The sequence below is a fragment of the Somniosus microcephalus genome, chromosome 5 (assembly GCF_052327205.1).
Source record: "Somniosus microcephalus isolate GS21.2 chromosome 5, FLI_Smic_1.0, whole genome shotgun sequence".
NCBI lineage: Eukaryota > Metazoa > Chordata > Chondrichthyes > Squaliformes > Somniosidae > Somniosus > Somniosus microcephalus.
In genome coordinates this window covers 89,798,085-89,821,367 of record NC_140991.1, presented here as the reverse complement: position 1 = coordinate 89,821,367, position 23,283 = coordinate 89,798,085, and the positions used below count along the sequence as shown (strand labels likewise).

At 49.5% G+C, this 23,283-nt stretch overlaps 1 protein-coding gene across 3 annotated transcripts in view; it reads right to left on the bottom strand.

The window, feature by feature from the left end:
• Positions 1 to 7,453: 7,453 nt before the first annotated feature.
• The window catches only part of gpd1c (glycerol-3-phosphate dehydrogenase 1c), a 37,122-nt gene continuing 21,292 nt past the window's right edge, over positions 7,454 to 23,283 (bottom strand). For all 3 annotated transcript variants that reach the window (XM_085987976.1, XM_085987974.1, XM_085987975.1), the window contains 4 exons: positions 21,705 to 21,817; positions 18,460 to 18,693; positions 16,403 to 16,509; positions 7,454 to 12,603 (listed from right to left, as the gene is read on the bottom strand). In XM_085987976.1, the coding sequence (XP_085844102.1) occupies positions 12,507 to 12,603; positions 16,403 to 16,509; positions 18,460 to 18,693; positions 21,705 to 21,817 (551 nt within the window). In that variant the 3' untranslated portion in view covers positions 7,454 to 12,506. The remainder of the gene's footprint in view (positions 12,604 to 16,402; positions 16,510 to 18,459; positions 18,694 to 21,704; positions 21,818 to 23,283) is intronic.

Genomic DNA, 23,283 nt, shown 5'->3' with positions numbered 1-23,283 from the left:
AGGTGGATCTGGTCCGAGGCTACCACCAGGTCCCGGTACACCCGCAAGACGTACAGAAGACCGCAGTCATCACCCCATTCGGCCTTTTTGAATTTTTGAGGATGCCTTTTGGGTTGAAGAACGCTGCCCAGGCCTTCCAGCGCCTCATGGACTCCGTGCTGCGGGACCTCAAGTTCCTTTTCGTCTATTTAGACAACATCCTCGTGGCCAGTCAAAATAAGGAGGAACACATCACGCACCTACGCACCCTCTTTCGTCGCCTCAGCCAACATGGCCTGATTCTCAACCCGGCCAAGTGTCAGTTTGGTCTGCCCCACATTGATTTCCTGGGACATCGCATTACATCGGAGGGAGCGGTGCCTTTGCAAGCAAAGGTAGAGGCGGTGACATCATTTCCGCGCCCGCAGACCATCAAGGCCCTGCAGGAGTTCCTTGGGATTACCACCGCTTCGTGCTTAAGGCAGCTCTGCTCATGCAGCCCCTGTACGAGGCCCTCAAGGGCAAGTCTGGCAAGGACCCGGTAAGCTGGATGGTCGACATGGAACGGGCGTTCGTTGACACAAAAAGTGCCCTCGCCAACGCGACCATGCTGGCGCACCCGCTGCCAGGTGCCACCATCGCCCTCACCACCGACGCATCCGACTACGCCATTGGTGCAGTGCAGGAACAGTGGGTAAATGGGACGTGGCAACCGCTGGCATTCTTCAGCCGTCAACTACGGTGAAACGAGCGGAAGTACAGTACCTTCGACTGGGAGTTGCTGGCTCTTTTTCTGGCCATCCGCCATTTCCGGTTCTTGCTGGAAGGACGTCCTTTCACTGCTTTTGTAGACCATAAGCCACTAACGTTCGCCATGGCCAAGACTGCCGAACCGTGGTCAGCCCGACAACAGCGTCACTTAACGTTTATCTCTGAATTCACTACTGATATTCAGCACGTGGCCGGTAAAGACAACCTGGTGGCGGATTGCCTCTCCCGCGCGACCGTTCAGGCAGTCCAGCTCGGCATTGACTATGCCCTCATGGCTGCGGATCAAGCCTCGGATCCAGAAGTGCAAGCTTACCGAACCAGCCCCTCTAGCCTCCAAGCGGCCGACATCAAGTTCCACGCCGCAGGCACCACGCTACTTTGTGACGTCTCCGTAGGAGATCCTCACCCTATCGTGCCGGTCGCCTAGCGCCGAAAAGTGTTTGACGCCATACACGGGTTGTCACACCCTGGCATGAAGGCCTCGCAAAGGCTGATGTCGTCCAAGTTCGTTTGGCGAGGCATGCATATGATGTCCGCGACTGGGCCAACACCTGCGTGGTCTGCCAAAAGGCCAAGGTGCAGCGTCACGTCAAAGCTCCATTGGCCACCATCGCTGTTCTGGAGCGACGGTTCGATCACGTGAATGTGGACCTGGTGGGGCCACTTCCACCTTCTCATGGGTTTATACATATCCTTACGATGGTAGACCGCACCACTAGATGGCCGGAGGCAGCTCCCTTGTCATCCACCGCTTCGGCAGACGTAGCCAGGGCATTCATCTCCTCTTGGGTTGCCCGTTTCGGGGTACCGGCGGACATCTCTTCTGATCGTGGACCGCAATTTTCCTCTGAGCTCTGGAATGCAGTGGCTCAGGGGCTCGGCATCAAGCTACATCGCACCACAGCATACCATCCACAGGCGAACGGCTTGTGTGAACGGTTTCACAGGTCGCTCAAAGCTGCACTGAGGGCCAGCCTCCAAGGCACTGGATGGGTGGACAGGCTACCATGGGTCCTGTTGGGTCTTCGCACGGCGCCCAAGGAAGATCTTCGCTCGTCCTCGGCAGAGCTCGGCTATGGCCAGCCGCTACGCGTGCCAGGGGATTTCCTTCCGACTCCAACAGAGCCATGGTCCGCATCCAATCAACTCATCAGCCACCAGGAGGCAGCCAGGTGTTTTGCACCAGTACCAACGTCGCATCATGGCTTTCAGAGCTCCCACGTCCCAGCAGAGCTGAAGAACGATGAATATGTGTTCATCCGCCACGACGCTCATCGGGATCCGCTCAAGGCCCCTTACACTGGTCCTTTCCGCGTGCTAGAGCCGGGAGACAAAACTTTCTCGGTGGATATCGGAGGTAAACCGGACCACATTTCGGTTGACCGGTTGAAACCGGCACACTGGGACCTTGACCGCCCGGTCGAGACCGCACAGCCGCCAAAACGTGGCCGACCGCCCACAGTCGCCGTACCAGATCAAGCGCAGCTGCCCGCCAGCCGTCCAGCAGCTTCCACTCCAAGTGTACAGAAGTCGCTCTGACAGGCTTGTCAGGCCTCCTCGCTGTTTCACTTTTTCTGTTAAAGACAATTCTGGGGGGGCGCATGTGGCAGAGCCACTAAGGGACTCCGATCAAATGTATATAATTCCCTTTAACAATATGTTAGCTACAGCCTGAGTCTGTATCTTTGTATATACTGTTTGCATGTACAGAGCGCGGTCCCTTTGGGAGCGTGGGCAAACGCGATGACATCATGCCGTTCATCACGTGATCCCCCACCGGTGGGAAAAACGTGATGACGTCATGACGCCAGCCACGGGACCGCCCAAGCAGTCCTCGTGGAGCCTCTGAACTGACTAGACCTGTATTCGTAGTTTTCTTGCATCTGTTTGTTAAACTCAATTAGTTTTACATTAAACATCATTTGTTTGATCGCCTGAGTCGACCTCAGTCTCTTGATAGGAACTAGACATTCCTACAAAGTGATAATTGCGCTGGCAGAATGAAGGACAGCTGCCATGTGGGAGGGAAGAAAAAAGGCCAACCAAAAGGTGTGGATAAAAATTTAAAAAATATATATATATGTGATAGGGGCCGAGGTTATGATCTGAAATTGTTGAACTCTATGTTGAGTCCAGAGGGCTGTAGAGTGCCTAATCGAAAGATGTTATTTCGGATTTCCAGCATCCGCAGTATTTTGCTATTATAAAAGGGACTCTGGGGTTCATCAAAGCCGTACTCCAGAAAAAGCAAAGAGAAACTTCTTGCAGGAGAGGTAGTCAAAAATAAGTTTTTTAAAAAAGTAGCGCAATATTTTCTTCATCTCTACCATTTATACAATTATTTTTCTCTCTCATAAATCATACAATTCCTTTTCTGAGAAAGATTTGGAGGCCTCTTCAGCCTGGTTAAGTTGCAAGCGTTGCTTTCGATGACTCATTTTCTAACCGCCTCCCTCCCTCACAGCAGGCCTCTGCCCTGCCTCCCCACAAGCCCCATCTGAGAGGAGCAAAGAACACTGCTATAACCTGCATCTTTCCACACCCTGGTGCAGCAAGTCACTAACAATGCAGTGTTGAGATACCGCAGCAAACGTGGGAGTCGAGACCAGAGCTAGTAAAACACAACTGCTTTTATTCTACCTCATGACAAAGAGGAACTGGAAAAGCCCGCACATCCACTTAAATACTTCCCAGACAGGAAGTGCTCCCGGCAGCCTGTCCCTGCGGGAAACAAGTTGCTGGAGGAAAGGGCCCCTGGCTGAGGGCGTCTGCTTAAACTGTCCGTGCCGCCGTGAGCGGATTATGTCCAGTGGTGGCGTGTCGCCACAGAGCTCCCCCCAGAATCCGCTTAGGAGGGGTGGACGAGTCATGACGGTGGTCTGATGGTTCCGCCGCAGCGGCTCTGAGTGGTCACCGGTCTAGTTGGTGGGGCCGGGCGGTTCGCCGCCGGCTGTGCTGGCTTGCTGGCGGGACGGCCTCTAGTTGGAGGCCGTGCCACGGGGACCTGTTCCCCTGGTTGTGTGTGTGCTGGTTTGAGCCGGTCGATGGAGACTGTGTCGACCCTGTCGCCGAGTCGCAGCTTGAAGACCTTGTCCCCGGTTTGTAGCACCTCGTACGGTCCGTCGTACGGGGGTCGCAGGGGCCCGCGGTGCGCGTCGTGTCGCACGAAGACGAAGCGCGCCTGCTGTAAATTTGGCGGGACGTGAGGTGCGAGTTCGCCGTGTCGGTTGACCGGAAGTGGGACGAACTGCTGAGCGGAAGAGAAAGAGTTGAGCCGCTGCTGTTCGGCCGACCAAGGCGTGGTAGCCTCCGGAAGGAATTCGCCTGGGACGCGCAGCGGTTGTCCGTAGACTAACTCCGCTGCCGAGGACTGGAGGTCTTCCTTGACCGCGGTGCGTAAGCCTAGTAGCACCCACGGTAGGCGGTCAGTCCAGGTACTGTCCTGCAGGCCGGCGCAGAGTGAGGCCTTGCGTGACCTGTGGAAGCGTTCACAAAGCCCGTTGGCCTGCTGGTGGTACGCCGTGGTTCAGTGGAGCGTCACCCCGAGGTTGCGTGCTGTGGCCGTCCAGAGTTCGGAGGTGAACTGGGCGCCTCTGTCAGAGGTTATGTCGGCCGGTACGCCGAACCTCGCAACCCAGGTGTTAACGAACGCCCTGGCGATGTCGGCTGTGGTGGTGGAGGTCAGCGGCACTGCCTCAGGCCAGCGTGTGTAGCGGTCGACCATCGTGAGGAGATAAGTTTGGCCTTGCGATGGCGGCAGGGGATCGACGATGTCGACGTGTACGTGGTTGAAGCGGCGGCTGGGTACCTCGAAGTCTCCCAGGGGTGCTTTTGTGTGCAGCTGTACCTTAGCCCGTTGGCAGGCGAGGCAGGAGGTGGCCCAAGTCCGAACATCTCTGCTGAGGCCGCGCCAGATGAAACGCTGGGAGAGGAGTTTGACGGATGCGCGGGAACCAGGGTGGGAGAGCCCGTGGAGCGCGTCGAAGATGCGGCGGCGCCAGGTTGCAGGGACGACCGGCCTGGGTTGGCCGAGTGAGACGTCGCAAGTGACTGCCGTGGCTTCGGGCCCGTGCGCGACCTTGACTAGGCGTAGCCCTGGCAGGCTGGTAGCCGCCGAGGGGAGGTCTGGGTCCGTGAGCTGGGCCGCTGCTAGTTGCGCGTAGTCGACCGTGAGGTGATTTGCGCCGATGGCGGGACAGGAAAGGCAGTCGGCGACAACGTTGTCTCTACCGGAGACGTGCTGGATGTCCGTAGTAAACTCGGACACGGCCGCGAGCTGGCGTTGCTGCCTAGCGGACCAGGGTTCGGTGTGCTTGGCCATCGCGTAGGTGAGCGGCTTGTGGTCCACGTACGCGATGAAGGGGCGGCCTTCCAGGAGGAACCTGAAATGGCGGACCGACAGGTGGAGCGCGAGAAGCTAGCGGTTTAAAGTGGAGTATTTGACCTCCGGGGGGCGCAGTTGGCGGCTGTAGAAGGCAAGTGGCTGCCACGCGCCATTGACCCACTGCTCGAACACGGCGCCGACCGCGTGGTCGGAGGCGTCGGTGGTGAGCGCGACCCGGGCATCGGCCCTCGGGTGCGTGAGCAGGGTGGCGTCGGCGAGCGCGTTTTTGGTGGCGTCGAAGGCGGCTGACGTGTCAGTGGTCCAGGCTACGTCCATCTTGCCGGATTTACCTCGGAGGGAGTCGTATAGGGGCTTCATGAGGGCTGCTGCTCTGGGAATGAACCTGTTGTAGAAGTTCACCATCCCGAGGAACTCCTGGAGGCCCTTAATGGTTGTGGGGCGGGGGAATTGCTGGACGGCCTGCACCTTGTTGGGCAGGGGGACGGCCCCAGCAGGGGTGATGTGGTGACCGAGAAAATCGATCTCGGTTAGGCCGAATTGGCACTTCGCCGGGCTGAGGATGAGCCCGTGTTGGGCTAGGCGCCCAAACAAGATGCGAAGGTGTTCGAGGTGTTCCTGTTTGGAGGAGCTGGCCACGAGAATGTCGTCTAGATAGACGAATAGGAAGTTTAGGTCCCTGAGGACTGAGTCCATCAGGCGCTGGAAAGCATGGGCTGCATTCTTGAGGCCGAAGGGCATCCTCAGGAACTCGAACAGGCCGAATGGGGTGATGACGGCCGTTTTGGGGATGTCCGCGGGGTGTACGGGGACTTGGTGGTAACCGCGCACCAGGTCGACTTTGGAAAAGACGGTTCGTCCGGCCAGTCGGGCCGAGAAGTCCTGGATGTGTGGCACCGGGTATCGGTTGGGGGTGGTGGCGTCGTTAAGGCGGCGGTAGTCCCCGCAAGGGCGCCAGCCTCCGCCGGGCTTGGGGGCGATGTGGAGGGGCGAGGCCCAAGGGCTGCTGGAGCGGCGGATGATGCCGAGTTGTTCCATGGTGGTGAACTCGGTTCGCGCGATTTCCAGCTTGGCCGGGTTGAGTCTGCGGGCGTGGGCAGAAACTGGGGGGCCGGTGGTGGGGATATAGTGCTCCACACCGTGTTTGGCGGCTTTTGCCGAAAAGGTCGGGTTAGTGAGGGCAGGAAACTCGGCTAGGAGTGCCAAGTAGTCGTCCGTGGCTCTGGCGAGGCAGTAGGTCGTCAGGCCGGCCGAACGGGCCAGGGTAAATGCGCCGGGGATGGGGGCCATAGTGTTGATGTCGACGAGGCGGTGCCTCGGAATGTCGACAAGGAGGCCGTGGGCGCGTAAGAAGTCTGCGCCGAGGAGTGGGCAGAGGACCTTGGCTGTGAGGAACTCCCAGCGGTAGCGGCGGCCCGCGAGGTCGAGTGTGACCATGCGGGTGCCATATGTGCGGATGTCAGAGCCATTGGCTGCGGCCAGCGTGATACCCCGTGTGCCGCGTTGGATTTCGAGGGCGGAGGCGGGGGTGATGCTGTGCTGGGCCCCTGTGTCGCACAGAAATCGGCGGTTGGTTCTGTCGTCGGTGACGTACAGTCGAGGCCCCTTTTGCCCCGCGGCCATCGCGGGGGCTGGTGCAGGGGGGGTTTGAAAGTACACGGTGGCGTGCAGCATTGGGCCCTAGCGCCAAAACGGGTGTGGTAGTAGCAGTGACCCGGAGTGGTAGGGCGGCCGGGCCTAGTGGGCCGGGAAGACCGCGTGGTCGTTGCTGTGAGGTCGGGCGCGACGTCGCGAGCGGACTGTGCAGAGAGCAGCCGGTCGGCCTTTTCGGCTAGGTCATTCAGGTCCGTGGAGCCAGACTCCACAATGAGCGGGCGGATGCTGGCGGGGAGCTGCCGAATGAAAAGCGTGCGAAAGAGGGCGCCGGGGTTTTTGTCGTCCGAGAGGGACAGCATGTGGGAAAGCAGGTCTGATGGTGAAGCGTCACCAAGGCCGGGGAGGTCAAGGAGTTGGCAGTGGCGCTGGTAAGAGGACGTTTGAAATTTTTTAAGGAGCGCAGCCTTCAGATGTTCATACTTGCCATCCGGTGGTGGATTCTGCAGCGCTGCCCAAACCTTGGGGACTGTGGCATAGGTGAGAGAGGAGACGAGGTAGTCGTACTTTGTGGCGTCGACTGTAATGTGTTTCAGCCGGAATCTGGACTCAGCTTGAACGAACCAGGCTTCGGCCAGGTTCTCCCAAAAGTCCGGTAATTTAACCGTGACTGCGTTTGTATCCGCCATGCTAGCTTAGGATGCGTCCTGAGCGTCGGGGTCACCAGTGTTGAGATACCGCGGCAAACGTGGGAGTCGAGACCAGAGCTAGTAAAACACAACTGCTTTTATTCTACCTCATGACAAAGAGGAACTGGAAAAGCCCGCGCATCCACTTAAATACTTCCCAGACAGGAAGCGCTCCCGGCAGCCTGTCCCTGCGGGAAACAAGTTGCTGGAGGAAAGGGCCCCCGGCTGGGGGCGTCTGCTTAAACTGTCCGTGCCGCCGTGAGCGGATTATGTCCAGTGGTGGCGTGTCGCCACAGCAGTATATTTTTCAAGAAAACGATACCTCTTCCCCCTCAGATAATTTAATTTGAACGCATGAAATAATACATCAGTCCCAGTACCAAGGATTTTCAAATCAAAATGAAAGGCTCAGTCAATTGTAAAGAAGTAATCCAGTGAGGTGTTCCCCCAGCACCTCAGGAGGCAACTGTAAAAAGATTTTCTCACCTGCCTGTACAGACCACCAGGGAAGATCATGCAGCCAGAAATCACAAATCACAATTTTCAAACAACTAAGTATATGTTTCCAGCATTTTCTGTTGTTGTTTCAGATTTCCAGCATCCGCAGTATTTTGCTATTGTATAAGTACTTTTCACCTTTCTTTCAGCAGTTCAAAATTTGTTTACAAGCTACTAAGCTTCTCAGCTCTCATTGTAACAGTAATTAGCATATCTGTACTTTTTGTATTCTCTTTCTTCCTCTAATGCCTGCCTATAACCAGTTCAACAAAATGCTCCTTCCATTTTTTGCCTCTTTCAAATGCTGACAGGTTTGCTGTGCATTTTCAGCATTTTTTATTTTCCATCATAATTGATCAGCTCTTGGTCTGTTGTGTGCTGTGGAACCCGAGCCACACTGTAAATCTTGCAAAGTCTACAGCAGCAGCAGACTGTTGCAGGCCTGCTTCGACTCAAAGCTGCTGGTGTATTGTGATTTCATGTTCCTAGAGTCATAACGGCACAGAAGAAGGCCATTCGGCCCATTGAGTTCGTGTCGGCTCTCTGTAGAGCAATCCAGTCAGTCCCATTCCCCCGCTCTATCCCCGTAGCCCTGCAAGTTTATTTCCCTCAAGTGCCTATCCAGTCTCCCCTTGAAAACATTGAGGGCTGGATTTTCATTGAGGAGGCGGGACTACAACTTTCAGGGCAATTAAGGGCCACCCAGCAACAGGTGACGTCACAGATTGATATTTCATCTGTCAAGACCTTTTGACAGATGAAATATCAGCATTTCACAGCTGTTTGAAGCTGTCAAACACTGACAATCTGTACTCTAAGTTAATTCCTTCCTCTCAGGATGATTTAGAGATCTCTCCGGAACAGAAAGCCGAATGCTGCAATTTTTGACAGATCGCGGCCATTCTGCTTTCTGTGCTGCTGAGATGAGGGACTCCCGAGACCTGAAGGATGGAAGGCTGTAAAGGTAAGTAAAACTTCTTTAAACACTTTAAACACACCAAACACAAACACACTTACCTCTGTACTCATGCACCCATCACTCACCTGAACACCGGACATCTCGACCCCTCCAAGCCCTTCAGTCGACGGCCCGCCTCGCTAACATGGCGTGGTTTGGAGCTGTCGGGAATCCCACACTTCAAGAATAAAAATAGGGATTAGGCTAAAAACTGCCTGTTAACTACCTGTTAACAGGCAGTTAATTGGCACTAATCCCCTTCCCGCCTTGGGGAGGCGGGTCCCAGTGCAGGTCGGGTACCCGCCTCCTTTGAAACTAGCATGGAGGCGGGTTGGGAGTGGGATGGGTTCGTGCCCCCCGATTTTGGGATTTTAACCCCCCGCACGCCTCCAGTCCCGCCTCCACAGCCCAATGAAAATCCTGCCCTGAGTGTCTCTGCTTCCACCACTTCCGTCGGCAGCGAGCTCCAGGTCCTCACCATTCACTGCGTAAAAAAGTTCTTCCTCACATTCCCCCTGTATCTCTTGCCCAAAACCTTAAATCTGTGTCCCCTAGCCCTGGTACCATCAACCATTAACTGTTATGCAAACAAGACTCCTGTTGTTGCAATTTGAAGTCCCAATGCAGACGTGCCCAATCAGTGTATCAAATTGAGGGACAAAGAAGGACTGATTTTAACTCCGGGCCAGTTTTGGGTAGATGGGTAGTGGTGTGAGTTAGAAATTCACACGCTGCTCCAGAAATGAGGTCCGGATTATTTTAACTGTCGGGCCTCATTTAAATCCCACCAGCCAACTTCCCACCTGCTCCGGGGCACAGTGGAAAATCGTGCCACGTAGAGGTCGCCTGCCGACTGCAGGTATGCGGTGGGATCGGTTGCTGGGCCTGACTTGCGGAGATCTCACGATCGGGAAGGGGGGAGGGGAAAGAGAGGAATGAGTCCACCGCAGAGGAGGCCCAAACTTTCCTTGTGGTGCCCGGAGGAGCACTCTGCAGGAACAAGGGAAGCTGAAAAAAAGGTACCTGTTTGGGCCTCTTCTGACCCTGGATCCTCTTCCCCACTGTCTTCACCTGGTGGGAAAGCCACTGTGGCTTCCCCGCTCAGGCCACCAATTAAAATTGCAGTCAGGTCCCGAAGATGTCATCAGGACTAAACATACATATGTAAAAGAGGAACCTGCCAGCTTTGGGCAGGTCTTCTTGCAGGATAAAACTGGGAAACTGGCAGCGCCAGGCTGAGTAAGTAACCTGGGCAATTTTAACCGTTGGGTGGCTAGGGTTAAAATCGCCCCCAGGCTCCATAATGGTTATTTAAAATAAACCATCAGAGTTACTTAGCTACCAATTGAAACACAGTGGCCCCGATATTAACTTGGAGGTGGGGAGGGGGGGGGTGGTTGCTGCTTTGCGGTCAGTAAACCCGGAAGAACGGGTTTCCCTCAAGCCCCGAATTTAACGCCAGGGCCTGATTACCATTATTTGTCTCCGTCTCCCAGCCACAGCCAGCCAGATTAAGAGGCTGGCTGGCTGTCGGGCGGATCGGCCTTCGGCACCAGGCTGCAGCTGGGGAACGGAGAGGATGGAGAGAGATCATGAGTCGGGAGCGGTGGATCGATCAGAGGGTCGGAGACATCGGGGGGCGAAGAGATCGGGGGGGGGGGGTGCAGAGCAGAGACACATTGGGTGGTTTGGAGGGAGGGATCGGAAAGACCGGGGTGGAAGATCAGAGGTGTCGGGTGGGGGTGGGATCAGAAGGATCGAGTTGCTGGGAGATCCTGGCTGGGCAGAATGTAAATGGGGAATAAAGGAGAGCAAATGTAAGTGTTTGTTTGGTCAGCCGGGTGTCTGGCACATACAGAAACCCATCATCATTCAGTTGACGATTCAGGCCTAATAAAAAAATCCATCACCTTATTTGAGTCTCGAATTCAAGCTAATGAGAAATCTACACAAGTAGTTTTCCTGCTTGTCCAGTAGGGAGCGCACACCCCACTTAGGTGCAGAAAGCAAATTAGTGTAAATGTTGGAAATCTGAAAATTAAAACAGAAAATAACGGTTGGATATACTCAGGAGGTCACATGTGTGGGGAAACAAAAGTCATTCAGTTGATGTTTCCGGTCTAAAGACCCTTCCTCAGGACTGGCAGATATTACAGATGAGCAGCATTTAAAAAAGGGACAGAACAAGTGAGAGGGGAAGGGAAAAAACATACACACAGGAAAAGAAATAGAATGATTTGTATGAAGTGCTTGGATGGAGAACAGAAGATGGTTTAATGGCAGAAGTGATATTAGCAGGAGACAAAGGAGGCTCTGCAATTCCCTCCCTAAATCTCTCCGTCTCTCTATCCTCTAAGACGTTATGTGGCTCGGTGTCAAATGTTGTTGATAGCTCTCCTGTGAAGCGCCTGGGATGTTTTATTACGTTAAAGGCGCTATATAAATGCAAGTTGTTGGTGGTGATGTTGTTGAAGACAGGAGGGTCTGATGTGCGGGGGCAAGCCTCCTAGAAAAGAAATTAGGTGCGGAGGCAATAAAAGAGCTCAACATCATGTCAAGGATGATGCCGAGGGCTTTGCTGAGGATGGCTCATTCGGGGTCAGAGGGGATAATGAAAATACAGCAAGGGGGAAACTTGAAGGAGAGGTGGGGTCAGAAGAAAGCAAAGAGGAAGAGGATTTGGAAGAGAGACTGGCTGAAGCATGTGGTCCTTGCCACCTGAAAGAAGCGCCAGATGAGGCGAAAGAACAAACGAATGAATGTGCATTTATATAGCACCTTTCATGACTCAGGATGTCCCAACGTGCTTTACAGCCAATGAAGTGCTCTTCTGAAATATAGTCTCACTGGAAAATATTCTCTCAGTACTGCAATGAAGTGTCAGCCTAGATTATGTGCTCAAGTCTCTGGAGTGGGGCTTGAACCCATGACCTTCTGGTTCAGAAGCGAGAGTGATACCACTAAGAATAGACACTCCAAGGCCATCCAACACATCAAGAACATCAAGTGACAAAACTGCTCTCATCTGAGAAAGTCGATTTGAATCTCACCTGGGCAAATGGTTTTACTTCTGGGCTAAAACCTAGAATAAGCAAGGTGTGCAATTAATTACAGTAAACATCAACATGCCTGTAATAATAGAGAACTATGTCTTAAAATCATGGATTTTCACAAATCGTAGTATTAAAAATAACTAATAAAATTGACATTTTTGGAAAAAAATTTAAAAGGCTTGGGCACTATTCTGTACTTAACCAATACAGTTAGTGATATCAGACCTTCCATGAGCTTCTTGAAGCTTTAACTTGTTTGTCGACAATATTTAATAACTAAATAAGGTTATGCATAAATGTTTGCCCAAACCTCATGCCAATGTACATGCAAACCATCTGCTATAGTATTTCCATCATGAATAGGCACACAGATTAACAATACTTTAAGCCCCTTGCCCACTATGGCATTTTTAACTGTAACTTCATCTCAGTCCATCAGAATATTGCAAACATTAACTGACAATTCAATGGAACCTCCACTGAAGGTCAGGCTCACTTGATGCCACACAATCTACTTCATAGCTAGTCAAGCATGATCTCTTCTAGTTGGTGATCCACACGTCAATATTTAGTATTAGCCCCATGCAAGAGGAACACGGAGTGTAATCCATCATAATGCAGTTTTATATGTGCTCTGGGTGACTCTGCAGACAGGCTATCAATTCTGTCACTGGCTTGCCTTCATAGCAAATCCGATACACTGCCGTGAACAAAGGGAACCTATAACAAGAAAGTGAAAAAAGTATGGGTTTGTGCCAGGACAAGGAGGTGAGGGGGGGTGGATGGAAGCCATCTGTTGGTTGAGTAGGAGCACACATAACAAATACATACATGTACAGATGAACAAATTCTACATGTGCCAAGACAAAATACTCTAACTTTTGTCCAAGTTGAATCCAAATTAGCATTAAATAACATGGTAAAACAACTTTGGTCTAGATTTTTTGTCCATTCATAGCCAACATGCAGGAAGTCTAGCCATTTGTCCAAAAGCTACACTTAATTTTGGAGAGTATCGTAATAGAACTGTGACAGTTGACCTCTGTACAATAAAACTACTCTCGAGTAGTCTTTCCAGAAAAAAAGATGTAACTTGATCTTGTGATTGGGAGATGATTTACTTTTGCAGTAAAAATGACAGGTCAGGCAGTATCTGTGGAATGTAGGAATTGCTAGACGATAAAGACCAAGGTGAATCTAGTTTGCCTTCAACCATCCTCGTAGTCGCATGCTACAATGATAATGGAGTTGTTGATCAATCATAGCAATTAACACTCAAGAAGATCGACACTATCCAGGACAAAGCAGTCCGCTTGATTGGCACCCCATCCACCACTTTAAACATTCACTCCCTCCACCACGGGCGTACCGTGGCTGCAGTGTGTACCATCTACAAGATGCACTGCAGCAACTCGCCAAGGCTTCTTTGGCAGCACCACCCAAACCCGCGAGCTCTTCCACCTAGAAGGACAAGGGCAGCAGGCGCATGGGAACACCACCACCTCCAAGTTCCTCTCCAAGTCACACACCATCCTGACTTAGAAGTATATCGCCGTTCCTTCATCGTCGTTGGGTCAAAATCCTGGAACTCCCTCCCTAACAGCACTGTGGGAGTACCTTCACCACACGGATTGCAGTAGTTCAAGAAAGCGGCTCACCACCACCTTCTCAGGGGCAGTTAGGGATGGGCAATAAATGTTGACTTTGCCAGCGACACGTACATCCCATAAACAAATAAAAAAAACTAATCTCAATCATTTAGTCTACAACAGATCCAGACATGAGCTGAGCAAAACCCCAGTGGTGGAGAGCTTTGGGAACAATAAGTCCAAAGTCACCTGGGAATGTTTCCTGTGTCACCTTGTCCAAGAAGCCATTCTTCATTTATAAGCCTAGAGAATAATTGTCAATGGGCTATTTGACCATGGTGAGTGGCGATGTGGGAGGAAAAGGTGCAGTGATCACGGCTGAGCTCACTCCTGTCCTGTTCAGGTATTTACTTCCAACATGGCTCACTGGACAGCGATCAGAAGAGGAACTCTGGCTGATTTTCTCCTCCTTAATCCAAGGCACTGAGGCTAATTACACAGACTGAGATCTTCCCAGATCTGTGTGCAGCAGCTACTCACTGCCTTCACCAGCTGAGACACTGGAGAGCACATTTCATTAGTCTGAATTTTGAGCTAAAAATCCTTCCTATCCATCTACTTTTTAAAAAAAATCAGTTTAAAACAGTGCTTTCTGCAAGATTTTACAAAAAGATTGACAATATTATTCTGAAAGTGTGAAAAAAGCTTTGTCAAAGGTGATCAGAAAGCCATTAAACTCGCTGCAGGAAGTTAAATCTGGTCATTAACTGTGTAAGTACCTTTATAACAATGTGATAATTATTAATGCAATGCCTCTCTGCATTTCAGAGAGGTTAATCAACCTCTCTGCCCCAAAATTGAACAATTTAAATTGTGGAGTCTCATTCCTTCAACTGGTAAATTGTTCGAGATTTTTAAAATGCCAAATTTTTAGTTTTTAATTTTTTTCTTACATTTCCTTTCTGTCTCTTTTTTTTCCCCGCTCTCTTAATCCAATCTTTCTTTCCCTTTCTTTATTTCTTTTTCTGCATCTGATTACCCTCCTTCTCAGTCCTTCCTCTGTTGATTTTGCAATCCTTAACTCTCATTGGTTAAGGAGATACACTGTTGGTCCCATTGTTCAGAGGTCCCAGATACCCCATTGCCCTCACCACGCCGGTATCAGCTTTCCACGCACTTCCAGCAAGTTACAACGCGAACATTTTTTAAGCTGAAGGGTTCATAAAAAAGTCTAACTAATAGGGCACGCTGCGAGATGCAGCCCATTAAAACATTTCTATAGAGTTCCTCACTCGCAAGAAGACGTTTCCAAACATTTTACATTAAGGAGCATTAACAAGGATCCTGAGCAGAGGGGGAAAATGAGGGGGAAAATGAAGACAGTTAAGATCGGAGACCAGTCAAAGTCCAGTGTTTTGAGGCAGTTTTTGAAAGCAGGTAGAACGATAGCAAGGTAGAAGCAATTAGGCAGCCACTTTCAAGAGTAGAAGCACAGTAGCTGAATGAGCACCCAGTAATGGTGAAGTGGAGGTCAAGGAGCAGCAAAGAGTCCATGAAGGACATAAGTCAGGAGATCCCCAAGGTAGGGTGGGTGAGGTCATGAAGGGATTTGAAAGCCATCAATTCGCTGTGGCATGGGAAGCCAATGGAGAGGCTGGGATGATGGTGTGCAGCACTTTTTCCAGGTGAGGACCTAGGTTGTGGAGTGTTAAGGCATGGTGGCCAATTAGAAACTCATTTAAAAGTTGACACTCAAGTTGATAAAGGCATGGATTAGGGGTTTGACAGTGGAAGGGTAGAAGTGGAAAAAAGCAGTCTTAGTAATGGAGCAGACATGGGGAGGAAGCCGAGATCAGTGTCAAGCAGTACACTAAGGTTACACATCTTCTGACTCAAGGAGTGCAAGCATAACAATTGGTTGTGACTCAGACTATAAAAATATTTCTTCTGCAGTATAAATTTAAGTGACTCCTAACACAGTTAAACAGTTTCTCTCTTCTTGATGGTTTGTGCACGGTAATATTTTAGTCGTACTCATGAGTAGCAGGACCAATTGAACTGACCTGTCCCATTCTTGACTAGATCAGAAGCTGGAGTACTGAACAGCAGTACAGCATTCCCTTGGGAGAAAGAAATCTTCTTAAGGCAGTCCCTCGGAACCGAGGATGACTTGCTTCCACACTAAAAATGAGTTCTCAGGTGACTGATGAGTCCAATGCGGGACCTACAGTCTCTGTCACAGGTGGGGCAGACAGTGGTTGAAGGGGCGGGTGGGTGGGGGTGCTTGTTTGTCATGCGCTCCTTGCGCTTGCTCCCATCGAAGAGACTCGAGGTGTTCGGCGCCTTCCTGGATGCTTCTCCTTCACTTTGTGCGGTCTTGGGCCAGGGATTCCCAGGTGTCAGTGGGGATGTTGCACTTTTTCAAGGAGGCTTTGAGGGTGTCCTTGAAGCGTTTCCTCTGCCCACCTGGGGCTCTCTTGCCGTGTTGGAGCTCCGAGCAGAGCGCTTGTTTTGGGAGTCTCGTATCGGGCATGCAGATGATCTGGCCCGTCCATCAGAGCTGATCGAGCGTGGTCAAAGCTTCGATGCTGGGGATGTTGGCCTGAGCAAGAACACTGACGTTGGTGCGCCTATCCTCCCAATGGATTTGCAGGATCTTGCGGAGGCAGCGTTGGTGGTACCTCTCCAGTGCTTTGAGGTGCCTGCTGTACATCGTCCATGTCTCTGAGGCATACAGGAGGGTGGGTCTGGTGCATACTGGTGCAGTCAATGTGCTTCAAAAAACACTTCAAATCAGCTAATCACAGCATCTTGATAATAGCCCAGTGATAGCAAAGGTGGCAAGAAGTAGCACTGGAGCGTCTAACGGAGAAAAAAAATCAGGGACACAAGTCTAATATGTAAGTAAGGAACAAGTAAATTCGACTTACTTATCCACTATTGCCTTCTGTTTGAGAATCTGGTAGACTTCTGCAGCAGTCTGAGGACCTTGGAGCTTCTGACCATTCAACATCTCCTGTTCCAGCTGCTCAATAGTCTGCAGAGCAAATAATCCCAGAGTTTTATACATTGTTGTAATGTCATCTCTTATGCAACAACTGAATAGTACTGCAGGCTGATGATATCTATTCATCTACACACCTCTTTTTCTATTAAAATGAAGGTATACTTCATATAATATATATATATAGAATATAAATTATTGTACTGTTCTATGACCTTTCTACTGTGCCAGTAGAGCTAAATGGTAGATGTTTTCATAGTGAACATTCTAGCAATAGTTGTGTATAAATAAACTGCAAATGTTTCACGTATTTTCTTCTACCGGCCTCTCCTCCCGAAGGCGTTAATTCTTGCTTGGGTACAGTCCATGCCATTCTTCACGTGAGCCTAGACGGTGAGCACAGACAGGCTACAGAACTGTGGGGATGGACTCCATAGGCAAGCCCAAACCTATCCACATTCAAACATCCACATCCATGCACTTCCCACAGGGGTCACTGAATACCAATTGGGAGAAGGAATCCTGGCCAACTTTCCCTCCTTAGCCCAAGGGCAATTACAGCATTCCTACTGCCACTCCAGCAGGGAATCAGCTAACTCAAAGACTGGGAATCAATCCTGGAATCTTCTGTTCTATATGGCTCACAGAGTCATAACGGCACAGGAGGAGGCCATTCGGCCCATCGAGTCTGTGCCGGCTCTCTGTAGAGCAATCCAATCAGTCACATTACCCCGCTCTATCCCCGTAGCCCTGCAAGTTTATTTCCCTCAAGTGCCTATCCAGTCTCCCCTTGAAAACATTGAGTGTCTCTGCTTCCACCACTTCCGTCAGCAGCGAGTTGCAGGTCTTCACCACTCGCTGCGTAAAAAGGTTTTTCCTCACATCCCCCCTGTTATCTCTTGCCCAAAACCTTAAATCTGTGTCCCCTAGTCCTTGTACCATCAATTAGTGGGAACAGCCTTTCCCCATCTAGCCTATCCAAACCCGTCATAATCTTGTACACCTCTATCAAATCACCCCTCAACCTCCTTTGTTCTAATGAAAACAAATCCAGCTTCTCCAACCTGTCCTTGTAGCTAAGATCCCCCATCCCCGGAACGATTCTGGTAAATCTCTGCACCCTCTCAAGTGCCTTCCTAAAGTGTGGTGACCAGAACAGGTCGCAATACTCCAGTTGTGGCCTAACCAGCGCTTTATAAAGGTTCAGCATAACTTCTCTACTTTTGTACTCAATACCTCTATTTATGAAGTCCAAGATCCCAAATGCTTTGCTAACCACTCTTTCAATATGTCCCGCCACCTTCAGGGGCCTATGCACATTAACTTCCAGGTCCCTCTGCCCCTGCACACTCTTTAAAACTGTGCCATTAAGTGTATATTGCCTCTCCCTGTTCCTTTGGCCAAAATGCATCATCTTACACTTTTCTGTATTAAATTCCATCTGCCACTTGTCTGCCCATTCTGCTAGCCTTTCTATGTCCTGTTGCAGTCGATTGGTATCATCCTCATTGTTTGCCACACCCCCAATGTTGGTGTCATCAGCAAATTTAGAAATTCTACTCTGTATTCCAATATCCAGGTCATTTATATATATATCAAAAAAAGCAGTGACCCCAGCACTGACCCTTGGGGAACACCACTGTCTACCATCCTCCAGTCTGAAAAACAGCCATTTACCACAATTTGCTGTTTTCTGTCCTTAAGCCAATTCCTTATCCAAGCTGCCACTGACCCACCTATTCCATGAGCATCAATTTTGTTAACCAGCCTTCTATGTGGTACTTTGTCAAACACCTTCCTAAAATCCATGTAGACAACATCCACTGCATTCCCTTCATTAATCCTCCCTGTTACTTCATCAAAAAATTCAATTAGATCAGTTAGTTCAATTAGGCTCAGTTATATGCTGCATTTAACTACCTAGAATCTGTACGTATTTATGTTTTCTTTAATAGAATATACAGTTAATAAAGTCGTCTTTACCTTTCCAGTTTTTACAAAAGCTTCTGCAATCTTGCGATTTCGTCCACCATAGCAAGTTGTGATAACGTCTGCAATGCCACAACTTTCCAGGAAAGTTGCAACAGACACTGTTCCTTTGCAAAAGAGTTTGGAAAACGCAATCATCTCCATCAAACCCAGGCGAATCACTGCAGCTTTAGTGTTATCTCCACAGAGCAGACCATCACAGAAACCAGCACCAACAGCAACAATGTTCTGTCAAAGAGTGACAGTGCCATTCTATGAAGATGCAGTTTCCACATCCAAGATAACAATCATGTTTTCTAAGTTTTATTATCCATTATTAAGGTGGCACATGAATGCATGGTGAATAGTCTCACTTACAACCAATGTTGATTCCTTAAAAGAGCAATCACAACTCAAAAAGAAACCACTCTCACCAATAGAATCTCTCTCTGCCCCTCACTAAATGCATCTTGGCCATGAAGCTGGCTGTCAATCCCAGCTCTTAACTGCTAACTTTGGCTTCAGACCCATACCTCCTCAAGGTGTTCCTCTCTCAGGAAGTTTGGTCCCCCACTCGCAGTTTTCTCAGCTTCTTCAGCCATGCAATTCTTTTGCTAATTCCTCAGTATTTTGGGGAGAAATTCGACTACCGCCCAAGATGGGCGCAAGGCGAGCAACGGGAGGCCAGAACAGTGTTCGAAGTTGGGCTTCATTTGAATGCCACTGGCGAGCTACAGGCAGCAAATTGGCCACCTGCCATACTTAGCTACCGGACAGGTTGGGCTTGGGGTGGTCGGGCACAGGCTGGCAGCGAGCCATAGTACGTTTGTGGAGCCAGGCAGAGCATCTCTGCTCCACCTGGCACCACAAAAATTCTCCCCAAAAAGGTTTTGGGCCTTTACTTAAGTGGCCACTAGAGGTCCCTTAAAGGGCTGCAGGTTAGGCTACTGACTGCCTGGTAGATATGGGCAAAGCATGCACTCCGACCATTTGTACCTGAACATTGCAATCAGGGTCCTACAACCTAATTTCCATATTTAGGCAGCCTTATGCCTGAAACAGCTGGCCTGCCTGAAGATCACATCAGGTGGCCTTTGGTCATCAATGGGGTGGTCGAGATTCCACCCCCCCCCCCCCACCCCCCACCAGCCCTGATTCTCAACAGCCAGCCACCCGTTTTTAATGCGAGAAATGGGCAGGGTTGTAATTGCCCCAAATTGTAGTGCCTGTAAGAAGTAACTTTTATATAGCAACAAAGAGCTTACAATTATACAGTATAATGCTTTTAAAGTAGAAAAGCATCACAATGCACTTCATGAAGCACGAGGAAAAACAGGCACCAAGTGAAAGGAGGATAGATTAGGAGGGGTAATCAAAATCTTGGTCAAAGAGATGGGTTTTAAAGCGGTTCCTTAAAGGAGGAGAGGGAGGTGGAGAGGCAGAGAGGCTTAGGAAGGGAATTCCAGAGTGGGACCTACATGGCTGAGATATGGGCACCAGTGGTGGTGCAAAGGGAGATACAGAAGTACAAAAGACCACAGTCATTTGAATGCAGTTTCTGGGGGTCAGGGAGCTGGAGTAGGTTACAGAGCAAATCCATTGAGAAATTTCAACACAAGGATGAGAATTTTATATTTGAGATGTTGGGACATAGGGACCCAATGTAGGTCAGCAAGGGCATGGTTGATGAATGAGCATGACTTGGTATAGGACAGCAGAACAGCTGTCACCTTGAGGAAGTATAGGACTGCAGCCAAAGTTAGGCAGTTAAGCGCTGGGATTGACAATCAGCTTCATGGCCAAGTTGAGTTTAATGAAGGGCACAGAGAGATTCTAGGCAGTATAGAGGTGGGAAACCAGGGGCTTGGCGGGTCAGAGGAGGCAGAGGCAGCTGTACAAATGCCATCAATCTTAGATAAGTTGTCACCTAACTTCCTCACGTTTAAAAAAGGTCTAAGATGAGGATAGATGTGCAATGGTTTTGAATACACTAGCTCTCACATATCACTAAGTACTTTGATAATAATGCAGCAATAACATGGAAGACTCACCAATATGTCAAAGAGTGGACACAACCTGAATGGGAATAGCAGTAATATCAAAAAGGTAGCAGGTAACAGAAAATGCTCAAAATACAGAGCAGCTCAGTCAGCGTCTGAAGAAAAAAGACAGATTATATTTCACACGTAGACCCAATTCTGAGAAAGGATCTACTCTCAAAACTTTATTTTATCTTTTCAGATACTGTTGAACCCACTAAGTTAATATTTTGGGTGGAGATCCTTAGTCAGAATTGGGTCTACATGTAAAATATAGCCAGTGGTTTTTCAAATGCTGATGGACCTGCTGTGGATTTCCTGCAGCTGAAATTTTAAAAATTATGTATATGTACTGAGCATCAGCATTCAATTTTTGGATAAAATCTCTGCAAAAGGAAAAAGAAAGTTAAGACCGTTGCTGTAAAATATTGCAATTTACACTGCACTGTAATTTATTTTTCCATATAGTCGTTTAATTTAAAAAATCTGATTCACCCAAGCCCTTTTTTTTGACCAGCTAGGTATCTGACATGTGTGGAAACCCATCGCCATGTTCTTGAGTCTCAAAACCAAGCCATAGAGATATCTACATCTTTATTCTTCTGTTTGCCTGATAGGAGTGCACTTACATCCAACTTATCCAAGTCTAGAAAGCTTTAGTAAGCTTTCCACTGTACATTCAGCTAAGACCGCCCGATTCATTAGGGCATTGGCTTGTAGGGTTACCTGAAGCCAAGGGAGAAGAATCCTGTCCCCCAGGTCCCATTAATGACACAGACCGACTGCTCAATCATCAGCAGTGCCCTGGAGTACTGCAGACTTGCCTGGTTTGGGTATTAGATTACTGATTGTGCCACAAAGTGTGGATTTAGTTCCAAACTTCCATCACCAGGCATGTCAACTGGAAGTTACTTCAAATGCAAGACCCAGTTTATCTCCCTCACTCCTCAGATATGGATAGTTACCCAAGGCCTATTGTGGCAGGGGGAGGGGGTCATGGATTTAATCTCCATGCCACCTAGTTGCCCATCGTGATTGTACAGAGATGAAAAATAGCCATGTCACTATCATGTACATCCTAGTGGTTTGCTTTCAAGTAGCATTGGTGAGACCCAAGAGCAGAACATTTTGCCACCAATCCATCAATAGACCAACGCTAGAAGTAAGGAGGAGGATTCAAATTCTTACAAAAAAATTAAAAACTGCAATATGCCCTCTTACCTTTAGTGCTCCACATAGTTCCACAGTATCTGTATCCTCCACCACAGTTATCCGAAAATTGGATGTCTGCAGGAGCTCTTTGAAGATGTTTCCATTTTGCACATTTTTGCTACCTGATGGAGGAAATGACTGTTACTTAATTAGTCTAATTACCGGAATTTAATTTCTACTGCAAGTCACACAACTGGTCATGAACAGCAAAAACAACACCTGCAAATACTGAACATTTAATCAGTTCACAGAACTCTCCTACAATAAACAAATTCAATATTACTTTTAAGTTTTTCCACAACAATGCATGACCTAGTGCTGCTGACCCACTTCTTGACTTGTCTGCAGCCTTTGACACTCCATCCTCCTCCTACGCCTCTCCACCGTCGTCCAGCTGGGTGGGACTGCACTCGCCTGGTTCCATTCTTATCTATCTAATTGTAACCAGAGAATCACCTGCAATGGCTTCTCTTCCCGCTCCCACATCGTTACCTCTGTGTCCCCCAAGGATCTATCCTTGCCCCCCTCCTATTTCTCATCTACATGCTGCCCCTTGGCGACATCATCCGAAAACACATTGTCAGTTTCCACATGTACGCTGACGACACCCAGCTCTACCTCACCACCACTTCTCTCGACCCCCTCCACGGTCTCTAAATTGTCAGACTGCTTGTCCGACATCCAGTTCTGGATGAGCAGAAATTTCCTCCAACTAAATACTGGGAAGACTGAAGCCATTGTCTTCAGTCCCCGCCACAAACTCTAGCCATTGACTCCATCCCTCTCCCTAGCATTTGTCTGAGGCTGAACCAGACTCTTCGCAACCTTGGTGTCATATTTGACCCTGAAATGAGCTTCTGACCACATATCTGCAGCTTTACTAAGACCGCCTATTTCAACTTCCATAACCTCGCACGTCCCTGCCCCTGTCTCAGCTCATCTGCTACTGAAACCCTCATCCATGACTTTGTTACCTCTAGACTTGACTATTCCAACACACTCCTGGCTGGCTTCCCACTTTCCACCCTACGTAAACGAGGAAAGAGAGGTACAGAGACGAAGAGGTTTAGGGAGGGAATTCCAGAGCTTAGGGCCTTGACAGCTGAAGGCACGGCCACCAATAGTTGAGCGATTAAAATTAGGGATGCTCAAGGAGGTCAGAATTAGAGGAGTGCAGATATCTTGGAGGGTTGTGGGGCTGGAAGAGATTAAAAAGATAGGGAAGGGCGATGTTTCCGTTTAGCTGCGCAGCCCTAGCAGCTGCCTGAGGCTCCTGTGCAGGCCACCTGCCGGTTTCTCAATGGAAAAACGGCACATGCACAGACGAGTGAATGGGCCGCGCACCCAAAAAAAAGGGAACATTGCTTGAGCTCATCCAAAACTCAACTGCCCGTGTCCTAACTCGCACCAAGTCCCATTCACCCATCACCCCTGTGCTTGCTGACCTACATTGGCTCCTGTTTAAGCAATGCCTCGATTTTATAATTCTTGTCCTTGTTTTCAAATCCCTCCATGGCCTCACCCCTCCCAATCTTTTTAATCTCCTCCATTTTACTACATTAAAGGCGCTATATAAATACAAGTTGCT